Source organism: Mytilus galloprovincialis, chromosome 10, assembly GCF_965363235.1.
Source record: "Mytilus galloprovincialis chromosome 10, xbMytGall1.hap1.1, whole genome shotgun sequence".
Lineage (NCBI taxonomy): Eukaryota > Metazoa > Mollusca > Bivalvia > Mytilida > Mytilidae > Mytilus > Mytilus galloprovincialis.
Genome location: NC_134847.1, coordinates 64572737 through 64586249, shown reverse-complemented (window position 1 = coordinate 64586249; position 13513 = coordinate 64572737). Strand labels below are relative to the sequence as shown.

The following is a 13513-nucleotide window of genomic DNA, read 5'->3' as shown; positions in this document are numbered from 1 at the left end:
TCATTATCACTGAACTAGTATATATTTGTTTAGGGGCCAGCAGAAGGACGCCTCCTGGGGAATTTTTCGCTACATTGAAGACCTGTTGGTGACCTTCTGCTGTTGTTTTTTTCTATGGTCGAGTTGTTGTCTCTTTGGCACATTCCCCATTTCCATTCTCAATTTTATTATCCTTATTATCAAAAAAGGTTTTATGAAATTCTGTTGTGTGGTTTGAGAGGAGTTGCGATGACAAGAAACAGGACTGACGGACCGACGGACTGACGGACGGACGGACGGGTAAAAAATATCATATCCTCCGCAACTGTGTTGCGTGGGGTATAAAAATATAATGTGTCTTAGACTAAAATATCAACAAGTACACTTCCAACATCCAATGGATTTAGTGTAAAACGTCATTATAACAGTCGGCAGTGAAAACATGACCTAGGGCAATGTCAGACACGCATATAGATTGTAAACCGATATATACATAAGTATAAAAGGTACCAATATAAATCCAGAGATATTAATGATATGTGACCTTGGACTTTTATATTATGGCCCAGATGTGATTATCTGAATATTTTTTAACCTTTGAGAAGACCCAAAGGGGGACAACTCTTTCTGTGACTTTCCGACTTCTCGGGAATTTTCGTATCCATAAGCAAGAAAGAAAAATGGCTGCACAATATGTTGCTTCTGCTGGTTTAACCGCAGTTTTTCACCCAATAGGATACGCCAAAGTTTTAATACAGGTATTTAAAAGATAGAGGAAGAATCCATAACAAGGGAGAATAAAGTGACGATGAAATATACTGTATCTGACAATCCAGTCAACCGCTCTAGTCGCATGCCCTCTGTATTATCTTATCTCTTATACCGGCCTCTATACACGTACATTTTTTGTACTTTCACTTTAATAGTTTATCATACGAATCATAACAATGAGCCTCCAACAAAAACATCTTTTTCTGAGAAACTATAACTCTTGCGATACTTGAAATATTGGATGTTGTATATGAAGACAATATGAATATTAAATATTCGACCTAGCACTAAAATTGTCAAAATCAAATCCTAGTTTAGATTTAAAAAAGGGCAACTGTAAAGTATATATAGTGCCAATGATGTATTCCTAAAATATGTAGGCAACCACTTTAAAACTATGTTCCCTCCTATTGTATTTTAATAGTCTCCTGTACATTTACTTTCATTTTATTTATCACTTGTAGCCATTGCCTTGATATGAGTAAGAGTTATTTCCCTTTGGCACCATGTGAACAAATTTCACCATTAACAATGATCTATCCCAAATTCATGTATTTGGTTTTGATGTTATATTTGTTATTCTCGTGGGATTTTGTCTGATGCTTGGTCTGTTTCTGTGTGTGTTACATTTTAGTGTTGTGTCGTTGTTCTCCTCTTATATTTAATGCGTTTCCCTCGGTTTTAGTTTGTTACCCCGATTTTGTTTTTTGTCCATGAATTTATGAGTTTTGAACAGCGGTATACTACTGTTGCCTTTATTAATTAACAAAATTCAACTGGTTATACTCACTGTTAGACTTCATTTAAAGTCGTTTTCTGAATGATTTTTGCTTGTTCAAAACTATAAGCCATGTATAACACATCGCTATGATCTATTAAGGATCTTTTGTCATGATTTTGTCAGACTTGTTTGTACCACATGTTTACATTTGGATAGCAGGGCTCACACTAGGAGGGAACAGGATTATAAAGTTGCTTAACCATCTGTCACTATGCTTTGCTTGACAATACTAGATATTATCTAGTTTCCCTCAGGCCTGTTGTTCACTATACTGGCTTTCAGTTGCTTTTGACTTAATGTCATCAGTTATTTTTTTTTTAAATCAAGTCGACTAAATAGCAATTTTAATTTTTAAACGTAAAAGAAATCGAAGACTTCACGATTTATTTTGTTTAGAAAACAGTTTAAACCATTGATTTAACAGTAGGTTGCATGTTATTTCATAAAGACAATATTTTATTACTTTTTGTACTTGTTATTCAAGAGCGTATATCAAGGCCACACTTAAAACATTTTGGTTTGCCCAAACCCTACCCAAAGGTAGAGACAGTGGGTAGGTAGGTAGGCAATTTTTTTTTTTTTGAAAAAAGACAAATGGAAGTGTGGGATGTTTTTTTGTCAAGTAAATCTGATTAAGAAAAAAACTTTTTCTAAACAAGGCAATAAAAGATTTTGAGTAGGCAGCTATTTTCTGGGTAGGTAGGGTTAGGGCAAACAAACACATTCTTTTTTATGGCCCAAATCATTCTAACTTTTGACAAAATAAGTTTGTTACTTCATTGGAATGTGAGAAAAGTTGCAATTAGAACATGTTTAATCCATTAATTGCATTAAAAATGTCATATTCCTTTCCAAAAAATTTGTAAATCTCATTTATTTTTGTTATTTTATATTTTTCAGCTTGGACATGAACCATTAGACCCAGGATTGACTAAAACATGGTTTGGGCTTGGGAAAGAAAAGTTTTGTTATCCAAATATTTTTAAATATAGTAAGTTTTGTTAAATTTGGATTTCCATTTATGAGGCATATTAAAAAAAAATGATAAGTATATATATGTATATAAATACATTTGTTCATCCATTTGTGTGAAACACAACAATATTCAAAGTCCATTTGACAGAAAGCTTGTATATTTTGTAGGATTGTTTGTCATTGTAATCTTGTGAGTTGACCATGCTATACTAAAAGTTTGATTTGACAATTATTATGGTAGGACAGGACTTGGAGTTTGACCATTTTTCAACACTTGGTGTCTCACTTTTTAACGTTAAACAAATCTTCTCAAAAATAACAGAGCCAATTCGAACCAAAGTTGATCAAAATCATCCTTGGGTATATAGTTTTAAAAAATGTGTTCGATGATTCAACTTGCTGCAAAACATGGCCATCGACTCTAAAATTAAAATATAGGGGTTAAAGTGCAAGTGTTGTCTACTTATAGAAAACCTTTTATAGATAGAGATAGAGAAATTATTTTAAAGATAGAGAAATTCTTTCAAAGTTAAAATGATCAAATTGTCAAGATCAACTTGATAATGTCAATAAGAGCAAATTTGTACAACAAAATCTTATAATGGACATTGCTCTGAAATGAAATTTTTATTTTCATTGAAATAAATGAGTTTTTGTTTAATATATTTTTATTGAGTAATGTACATTGTATCTATTTGTAGTTAAACATATTTACAAAACAGATGGCTTTCTTGGTTTATATAGAGGTGTTGGACCAAGAATTTTAAGTGGTTTTGTAGGAAATTATGTTGATAAAATTGTACTCAAGGTAAGCACAGTAGAACTTAAAAATGGTCCAAACTGAGAAAGTTTAGTAATCAACAAGTATACAAGTTAGAGATTTACAATGGTTCATAACAAAAATAAAATTGAGATGATAATGGATGTCATACTTAGCTCCGAAATATACACAAGAGACTAAAATAAAAAATCATGAAAAAGTGTAATCCTGTAAATAATAATTACCTTTGGCAATGACCAATGAAAGACACACATGCACCTTTCTGCTGTGAATTCTGAGATGTTAATTTTTTATAAGGAAACAGATTTGCTGAACTATGGATGTAAATGAATTACAAAACAGTAGAAAAATGAATATATAATGTGCTATTTCTTGAAGTTTTGAAAAACTAGATTATCTGCTAGCCTTTATTAATAATGTATTGCCCTTATCTTTATAACATGCCTTCCACTAATATAAGACAGATCTTTTTGCAATCTTGGAAGGTTGGTTCATATGTAATGATACAACCTAATATTAAGGGTCGTGGCATGTTTAACAGAATTAGATCCAGAGATACTTTGCTTTTCTGATTCTTTATAACATGATCTGGGTTTATTTTACAGGCAGTTAAAGGCCAAAGACTGGGAGCCAAGTCAGAACCAACAGAAGAAGCAAATGATGAACTTATAGTGTGGTGCAAAACATTTTTCAAACAGGTTTGTTGTAATTAGTTGAGTTTTTTTCTAAACAACAATGTAAAGGGTTTGCGGTAATAAATCTGTTGGGGAAGTCTTTCATTTGTGTTTCCCTAAACATATTGTGGTTTAAAACTTCAGCTGTTAAACAACATGGCAGTTACAAAATGTACATTACTAAAAATTGGAATTACATTACTAAAAATTGGAATTACATTACTAAAAATTGGAATGAGCAGGAAATCTGCTTGGAAAAATTGTTAATGGAATAATTCTTGGAAGTGATTCTTCTTTGGAATATTATTTGATGGTATCTTTTATTGATATATTTAATTTAGATGAGTTAAATCAAGGTAGTAAAGCCAAAAACAACCACAAATATTTGCTTATAAGGATCTGACAACACTTCATTCTACTTACTGACTGGGCAAGGGATGTATAGCCAGTCAAGGTTGTTAAACACTTCCAGCATCATCGTTGTACTTTCTGTTCTGTTAATTATAACACAAGTAAATGAAATTTCAGACTTCAAATTTTTTAAGGTGTGTTCCATTACAATAAAACAAGAGGATCCTGAAAGGTTCTCAAAACAGAAAGTAGACCTGAGCATGGTCAGCTCCATGTATAATAAAATCATGACCACAGCATCTAATTGGAATGAATGATGTTTTATTGTGGCAAAAGGTTATGATCCAATAACTCTTTTAAGCACCTGTTTAATATTACAAATTATTTACTCTTTGCAGACAACAGAAGAAGTATTAGCCAAATGTTGTGGTGTACTAGCAAGTCAACCTTTACACGGTAAACATTAATGACAATTTTAAGTGGTCATTTTCTAATTTAGTTCATAGGATATTTTTTTTTAAAAGATTAATAGATAGATAAAAATTTAAACAATACTCATGAAGAAAACAGTGAAATGTTGAAAGATTGATTATCAGCTTAATTAACAGTAGTTTCATTCAAACACGAAAATGTAATTAAAACAAAGTGTATTTGTACTGTAACTTCTGTGGTAAAAAATTTCATCTATAAATATGTTTTTGCTTATCAAAGAGTATGTACAGCAAGTGATGGAAGGCTATCATGAGTAAATTACCGTACAACAATTATGTAGAAGATATCAAATATTGAAAGTTTTTGAGGTGTTGCTCTATCTGTTAAGGAATTGTTTTGTTGAAATACATAACCTTTAGATTGAACTTTAAATAATAACATGTCTGTGATGTTTTGTATTGCAGTTATTATGATCAGACAGATGGCACAATTTGTAGGTGGAGAGACAGAATACAAGTAAGCATAACAAGAAGTTGTTGTTCGATATAGATACTATGTAACCACTATTTTTCCTGGGTAACCAATGTTTATGGATTTTATGGATATGAGTTGACCACAAATTTAAGTGTTTTGAAAACTTAGTTTAATTTTCCAAAAGCTTGAATGCAGAATTTGTCAAAACTATAAAATCATGTATGTATGAATACAATTTTGCATGTACAATGATTAGAGAAAAATCTGAAGATATTAAATGGACAGATTTATTTACAATAAACAGTTCTTAAAACTTTACACAGAAAATAAAACTGAGCAGCATGAACCACACCAAAAACCAAGGATGATCTCAGATAATTTATCATCCATTAAATTGTTATTTATCAAGGGAGATCATTTAATTTGATAATTATGTAAAATGTCCCTTTTACTTATGTAGCAAGAAAAAGAGTTTGGTGACATCATTTTATTTATTTGTACAAGTTTAAGGGTTGTATATAAAAATCATTTTGTCCTTGCATATTCTTTGTAAGTGCAACTCCTATTGAAAACAAATATAATTCCTGTTCTTCAGGGGAGATAATCAAACTCACACTTCAGTATTGCATCTCCTCCTTAACAGCTGAAAGGATATTAATGAAAAATTAAAAAAGTTGTACAACAATTTTCAGCACATGTAACATCCTATTTCTATAGAATTTTTATGAGTTATTGTACATTTGTTATATAAGGAATTGATAATTTGGCCTTGAATTTCAACTTTATCTTAAAATATCAAAAAAGACTTGGTTCTTAAAAGCAATACTACCCCAAAGTCAGCACAACAGCATGTTTGTAATTTCTGAAACAAATCTTGGTTCTTATATTGGTCTATTTCAAAAGTCTTCTTAAACTTACCCCCCACAAGCAAAAGCAACACTTACAAAAAACAACCCAAGATTATTTGTTATTTGAATTTTTAGTACACTTCAATGTGAATTCAAGGATTATCTCCCTTATTGGCAATATTTATCTATTGTTTGAATTTTTTGTTTTGGTTGAAGTCTAGGACTGATCATGAAATTTAAGTACAGTAAAGAATTTTACAATGGTATGCAAAGAAATAGATGCTCACAAATATTTCTAAACATATCATTATCTTATATTTTTCAGTTCAATATTTTCATCAGTAACAGAGATTTATCATAATGATGGAATATTTGGTTTCTTTGCGTAAGTATATATTTTTTTTAGATATGCTGTAAAAAGCAGAATTTATCATTAAATGAGAACAGTATTTCAAAAGAAGTTGAATGGGTATTTTGATTATGAATAAAAAAACTCTTAAAAGGAATTTAATAATAAACACTATTGGCTTAATATTATTAGTGTTCGTTTTGGTGAAAATAGAGATCCCATGTTTCTGCAATTTGCTCACTGGAAACTATTTGCATCCAATGATCAATCTTCGTTGTATCAAGATTCAAGACGAAAAGGGACACATGAAGGCTTCTATAATTAATTGTTACATGTTTTATGTTTCAGTGGTTTGGCCCCCAGAGTAATAGGAGAAATGTTATTAATATTTGTTTCCAATTTCGTTTCACAACTTTTCAACAAATATTTTGTAGAAGACAAGGTAAGAACATCAAGTTACATATAGGGTTAAAAAAAGGAATTAGAAAAAGCTGAAAAAATCCTGCCTACAACCTTTAAATAAATGGTTAAAGAGTGAAATAAAGCTGTTATTTAGTTACTTAATTCTTACAATACTAACTTTTTATGTTACTAGATAAAACAATTATTAGAAATGATCCAAAGATTACAGTCTCAAGTCTAGTCATTTCAAATACTAATTTTTATACGACCGCAAAAATTAAATTTCTTTTAGTCATATATTGGTATCATGTCGTCGTCGTCGTCGTCCAAAGACGGATAGTTTCCGGATAATAACTTTAGTATAAGTAAATAGAAATCAATAAAATTTGAACACAATCTTTGTAACCACAAAAGGAAGGTTGGGATGGATTTTGGATTGTACCACAATGTTCATACCATATAGTAGAAGGTTGAGATTTATTTTAAGGGTTATGGGTTAAACAGTCTATGAATTAAGGGCCAAAAAGGGGCCAAAAACAAGCATTTTTGTAGTTTAGGGACAATAACTTATGTATAACTGTATGGATCCCTCTGACATTGTACCACAAGGTTCAATATAATGAAGGGAAGGCTTTGATTTAGTTTGGGGTTAATATCCCTGAACATTAAGGAATAAGGGGTCAAAAAGAAGCATTTTTCTAGATTACAGGCAATAATATTGGGTTTAAGTAAATGGATCTCTCTGAAATTATGCTACAAGGTTTCTAACTACAAAGGAAAGACTGGAATTGAGTTTCGGGGTTCTTGCTCCAAGGTGGGAGGGGGGTTTCAATAAATGAGGGGTCAAAAAAGGGGCCCAAATAAGCATTTTTGTAGTTTTCAGTCAATAACTTGTGTTTAAGTGTATAAATCTCCCTGAAATTATACTACAAGTTTCCATACTACAAAGGGATGGTTATGGGGGGTTATGGCTCAAATCATTAAGCGATTCCGGGCAAAAAAGGGAGAAAAGAGAGTTTTTCTGGTTAAAGAACAATTTAGACAATTTAAAAGCAGTGTGAAGAAGGTGATGCAATTAAAATTTAAAGAATACTGTTAGATATATGTTTGATTACTTGATTACCTCCCTTACATTGCCACTTTTCAAAAGTTTAGAGAAAAAATCTTCAGTTGCACAGTATTGTGCAATAGATTTGTTAGATCTTTGATCACATTTATATTGTGACAAAAACCTATACTATGTCAAAAATTTGATTATAATCCAAATTCAGACAGTATCAAGCTTGAATATTGTGACCAAATTTGCTCCAACTGTTCAGGGTTCCACCACTGCAGTCGTATAAAGCTGTGCCCTGCGGAGCACCTGGTTAGATTAAGATTTCAAGAATCAGTTGTAGGTCTGGGTGTTATAAAGAAAACAATAAATGCGCAGACTTAGATGCCAGAAAAGTTACACTTAAGTCAGTATTTTCTATTAACTTAATTCTTTAAAATTTCATGATTTATCATGTTTTACATAGGAATATCTTAATTTAATATAGCTGTTTGTGACAAAGTAACAAGTAAGATGAGGTTACTTTCTTTACTTCCATATTGTATAAATGATTTTATATCTTTTGTTTCAGGAATTACAGACATACTGTGGTGCTGGGTTTGGGGTAAGTATTGCTTTTAAGTGTGCTATCAAGTGTTCTTACTTGTGCAGGTTTTTGACTATATATTGCTATCAAATCATATGTATCTTAGAAGAAGATTACCAAAGCAACAAATGAGCTACGTAACATAGAAATCAACCTTAATATGCAAGTTCATAATATGATATTATTACGTAAGTATTTCTGTATTGGCCTTGTTATTGGTCTGAGGCTTGCTGTATTGGCCTAAGGCGAAGCCGAAGGCCAATACAGCTGGCCGAGGACCAATAACAAGGCCAATACAGAAATACACGTAATAATATCTTTATTAATTAACTACAGTGTTACAATATTTTCTTAATATCATTTCAAGAGATAAATATTTTTACCTTGAAGTGGAACTATCCAAATCTCAGTTTGTTTCTTTGTATTTGATGCAATACATAATGATCTGGTGCTGTTTCCAGGTGTCTTCAGCATTTTCTCATCTGATGAATTTTTCTACCCTTTTCAGTCACTATAAAGTGTTACAACTTAAATTAAGACGCAACACATAAATAGTAATTGGAAAGGTACTGCCATTGCATGTGTTATGCAGAAACTAATTAAAAATCGATGTGTACAATCGTGAAATTATGAGGTCGTCAAGAAATGAACTTTGTGATAATCTACTCGTTCCCCAAACCTGAAATAGTTCTATCGTCTGCTTTCAAAATACCTTTTAAATGAATGTGACCGTCTTTCGCCTGAAATGTATGCCATACTGACATTTTCAGCATGTTTAAGATCACTAAATGACAACTGCGTCTTCAAAACAACTGTTTACTTTCAGTCTGTGTTTATCGTGACTTTCGATGTAAAATCTAGAGACGTTCCGAATTCCTGCACTTGTGTCAACTCGGCCAATATAGAATAACTCGGCCAATACAGAAAAAAATCTGTATTGGCCGAGTTATTCTGTATTGGCCTAGTTTACACATTATATTGCATAGGCAGTTTTCATCATATTAAGTCCAATAACAGTGTAGTTAATTAATAAACACATATATGTATAAGTATATGTATAAGCCTTTGGTGGATTTTGGAACATTCAAATATCTAATAAAAAATGAATTTTGGTTTATTTTAATAGGGTTCTTATAACAATGTACATAGTTTTATTTGTAAATAATTTTCCTGTAAAAAGTTACGGTTGTTTTTATTAATTGAGGAGGGAAGGCCTCATGTTTAAACTAGCAATAGTCATTTATATACACTCAAGAAGAGTCCGACTCTGTACTGAAAGAAGAAGAAGAATAAGCGGAAGAAAAATAACTAAATTTTCAAATAATTACAGACTTTATATAGAGATTTATCTACCTGAAATAAGTTAACAGATACATGTATTGATATTCATTTGCATAAGGTCGATTTCTATCCTAGGCAGCTCAAAGGTCAAGAGCTGGATATCCAGATGACAATACAAACTTAGAGAACTGGTAAACACAGAAACATAGAACAACAAAACAATAGATACATTCTTATACACAACACAGTAGCATTTGCAAGAAACTTGAATCATAAATGTTAAAAACTGATGAAAGTTTTTTTTTGGAATTTATTAAAATATCTTAGCAAAGAAATATCTACTGATTTATTTTTATTTTTTATCAACTGATGAGTAAACAAAAGTATGATTGAAATTGATAAATACATATTTCTTATCCTTCATCAGTTTCCTGCCATACTTCAGCTGACCATAATACTTACATTACTTTATAACATATTGTGATTCTTTAAGAATTTAAACAATAGAACAGTGACTCTAACAGACAGTTCTATTTTATTGTCTATCTCAAGTAGAAGTTATTTTTTAGTCATCTTTGTGGTTATTGCTCATGTACTGAAATTCGAATGTCAAGGGTAAAAAAGACACAAGTGGTAATATGGAAAGCAGTCACAATCATAATAAAATGGCACGTAATATGTAAAGCAGTAACAATCATAATAAAATGGCACGTAATATGGAAAGCAGTCACAATCATAATAAAATGGCACGTAATATGGAAAGCAGTCACAATCATAATAAAATGGCACAAAAAAACATTTTGTATACTCTTATTGAACTTTTTTTGTGAATTAGAAAGAAATAATATTAAAACTTGATGTATTGTTATTTCCTACTTGTATTTTTTCAGTTACTTTTTGGTCAGTTTACATATCCGTTTCAATTAGCTAGTAATGTGATGGCTGTCAATAAAGCAGGGTAAGATTTATAAATAACACTGGTAGTACTACTCACAATTATAGGTCAAAGTATGGCCTTAAACTTGAAGTCTTGGTTCTCACCGAACAGCAAGCTTTAAAGGGCCAAAAAATGACTAGTGTCAAACAATTCAAAGAGGAACCTTATGGTTTTATCTATCTTGTTAACACTAAGATTGTGAGTTAGAACCCTGCATATGGCAAGTGTGTTTTACTCTAATCTTAATCAACTTGTATTGCCTGTTTTCCTCCAAATGGAACCAAGTGGTTCTCTCTGTACACTAGGGCTTTGTCCAGTAATAAAAATTGACCACCATGACATAACGTATTAAGCGGAGAGTGGCATTAAACATCAATCAGGCAATCAATTATGAAATACTGCTAAGGAGATCGTTGTAACAAAAGTCTAATCCTAGATAGATGTATTCATTTATATTTATTGGATTGAGGAAAAATTGTAATTAAATGGATTTGTCAAAGCCTCTACACATGCCTAAGGCCAAATAAAAAAGTATGTGTGGTTCCAGTTACATCTTTAAAAAAATAGGGTAGGTAGGTAGGGATTTTTTTTTATTTTATGTTTTATTTTTACATTGAGTGTATAAGAGCAACATTCTGACTTTAACAGTGCTTTATGAAAAATGGCAAATTTTTTTTATGGTAGTCTATTTAAGAGACTAAAAAGTAGGGTAGGTAGGGTAACTGGAACCACACATATATTTTCATTTGGCCTAAAGAAAAACCTTCCTAATCCACAAAAGTTGGTACACTATGAATAAGAATGAATTCATGGTATGTGACTGATGAAAATATGAATTAGCTGAGGAAAAGGTGTTTAAAGCATGCAACATACTATCAATTGTGCTTGGATTTCATTGATATTAAATGAGAATGTCATATGGTGGCTAACTTTTCTAAAAGTTTTAAGTTTGGATAGCTTTAATCAGTATTTATGAAAGATTATATTGGACAATGTAGATATTATCAAAGTGGCTAAATATTTTTTTTCTATCTGTACATCATTTGTATTATATTGTTTACATGTATTGGGATATATATTGTGTATCTATATTTCAGTTTGGTAGTTAGCCGTTACCCATTCATGGATAACTACACATCATGGGTTGATTGCATGCTAAGTCTCAGAGGAAGGGTAAGAGTTAGATTTTGCTCTAGGAAAAGATTAATGAGAAAAAATGTGTGAACAACATGAAAAAAAAATCATTATAGGGGCACTAACTGTCAAATTCATGTTCTCAGATTTGACTCTAATTCTCATATTTGATTTATAACCATGTAAAACAGTTATCCAAAATATAAAAAGTCTAAAATAAATAATTTACAGGGCATGAGCTGGAGAATATGTAGCTTTGTTTCGTGTTTATGTTAGTCTTGATTAACTATCGAGTTGACCTCCAAAGACCTCTGATGGTCATATAAGCTATATAGACATACATAGATATCAAACTTGTGCAATTAGATATTTCTAGGTCTGTTTAATTTCATATAATAGAATAAAAATTTTATGTTGACAATGGCAAACAGGCCGACTGGGATTTCACATCTTTTTTATTTTATTTTTATTATACAACCGCAAAAATTTTTTGCAGTCATATAATAGTATCATGTTGTAGTCGTCGTTGTTGTCCATGTCGTGGAAATCCATGAAATTTATACACAATATAACCTTAAAAGGAAGGTTGGGATTGGTTATGAGGGTTATGGTCCCAACAGTTAGAAATTAGGCCCCAAAAAAAGTGCCCAAATATGCATTTTAGTAGTTCCATACCACAAAGGGAATCAATTTGCAACAACAAAGTGTATTGCACAAAAGCAAAGAAATTAATATAAATTCCAATCACATAACCAATTCTAAGTTCTTTGACTACAGTTATTCTGTGTGGGAATATAAAAAAGAAGATGTGGTATGATTGCCAATGAGACAACTTTCCACAAAAGACCAAAATGACACAGAGAACCTATTATGTGTCAAATATTTAATTACAATCCAAATTCAGACCAGTATCAAGTGCTAATATTGTGTCCCATTCTGCCCCGACTGTTCAGTGGTCGTATCCAGCTGTGCTCACAGAAGCAATTTTTACACTGAAGGGTTATGCCAACTTAAAAAAACTTGGCCCATTAATCATGTATTGATGCTTATAATAGATGTAAATATAAAAAAAAAATGACTGAGTTTGCTTTAGTTAATCAATTGTATATATACAGGGTCTGTCACACAGAGGAAGTGCCATGTTCTTTAGATATGTGAAAGGAGACACTGGAATTTCCCCATCAGTTTTTGTAGCTGGATCCAAAAAGTTTAAATAATTTATGTGAACCAGACATTAGTAAACTACAGCAGCTAAAGTATCAAAGTGTTTCAAGGTTGCAGGGTTCTGAACATTATTATATAGCTGTGTACATCTGTGTAAGACATCAGGTGCCATTTGGAAATAAAATGAAATTATTTGTGTATTTCTTGGAATTATGCTTTCAATTGAGACTCATGTTTTTCTGTTGATGGTTTGATTTCTTTATTCAAACTTCATTAAGTTGCATTCCAGGAAAAAATCTTGTAAGTGGAATGAAAATTGTTTTGAACCTCACAAATAGTAATGGTTAATAAATATAGCAATAAAGATTTTAATATTTTCTTTTTAGCAATTTGGTTGTGAATTTATATTTAGATTTTCTTCATATACCCCAAGAATTTTTTAATTTTCCTTAAATCCGTAAATTATCAAAGGTCTTATCCCTGTTCAGTTTACTTTTTTAATTTGTGCCAACTATGTTACTTTTCATATTAGTTCTTAGA

General features: G+C 31.3%; 1 protein-coding gene across 1 annotated transcript; it reads left to right on the top strand.

The window, feature by feature from the left end:
• Nucleotides 1-605: 605 nt before the first annotated feature.
• On the top strand, nt 606-13173 carry LOC143048114 (mitochondrial carrier homolog 2-like). Its single transcript, XM_076221589.1, has 12 exons — nt 606-737; nt 2432-2522; nt 3208-3314; nt 3893-3985; nt 4711-4768; nt 5209-5260; nt 6392-6451; nt 6764-6857; nt 8443-8475; nt 10629-10696; nt 11773-11848; nt 12925-13173. Exons 1-12 carry the CDS (start codon nt 660-662, stop codon nt 13024-13026), a joined length of 912 nt encoding a protein of 303 aa, XP_076077704.1. The 5' UTR covers nt 606-659; the 3' UTR covers nt 13027-13173.
• The last annotated feature ends 340 nt before the right edge of the window (nt 13174-13513 follow it).

What these genes read in the sequence shown, in the direction of transcription:
- LOC143048114 (XM_076221589.1), top strand. Translation starts at nt 660, where the DNA reads ATGGCTGCACAATATGTTGCTTCTGCTGGTTTAACCGCAGTTTTTCAC. An exon ending in ACGCCAAAGTTTTAATACAG is followed by an intron (nt 738 to 2,431) that starts GTATTTAAAAGA and finishes TATATTTTTCAG; the next exon opens with CTTGGACATGAACCATTAGA. An exon ending in ACTGTGGTGCTGGGTTTGGG is followed by an intron (nt 8,476 to 10,628) that starts GTAAGTATTGCT and finishes GTATTTTTTCAG; the next exon opens with TTACTTTTTGGTCAGTTTAC.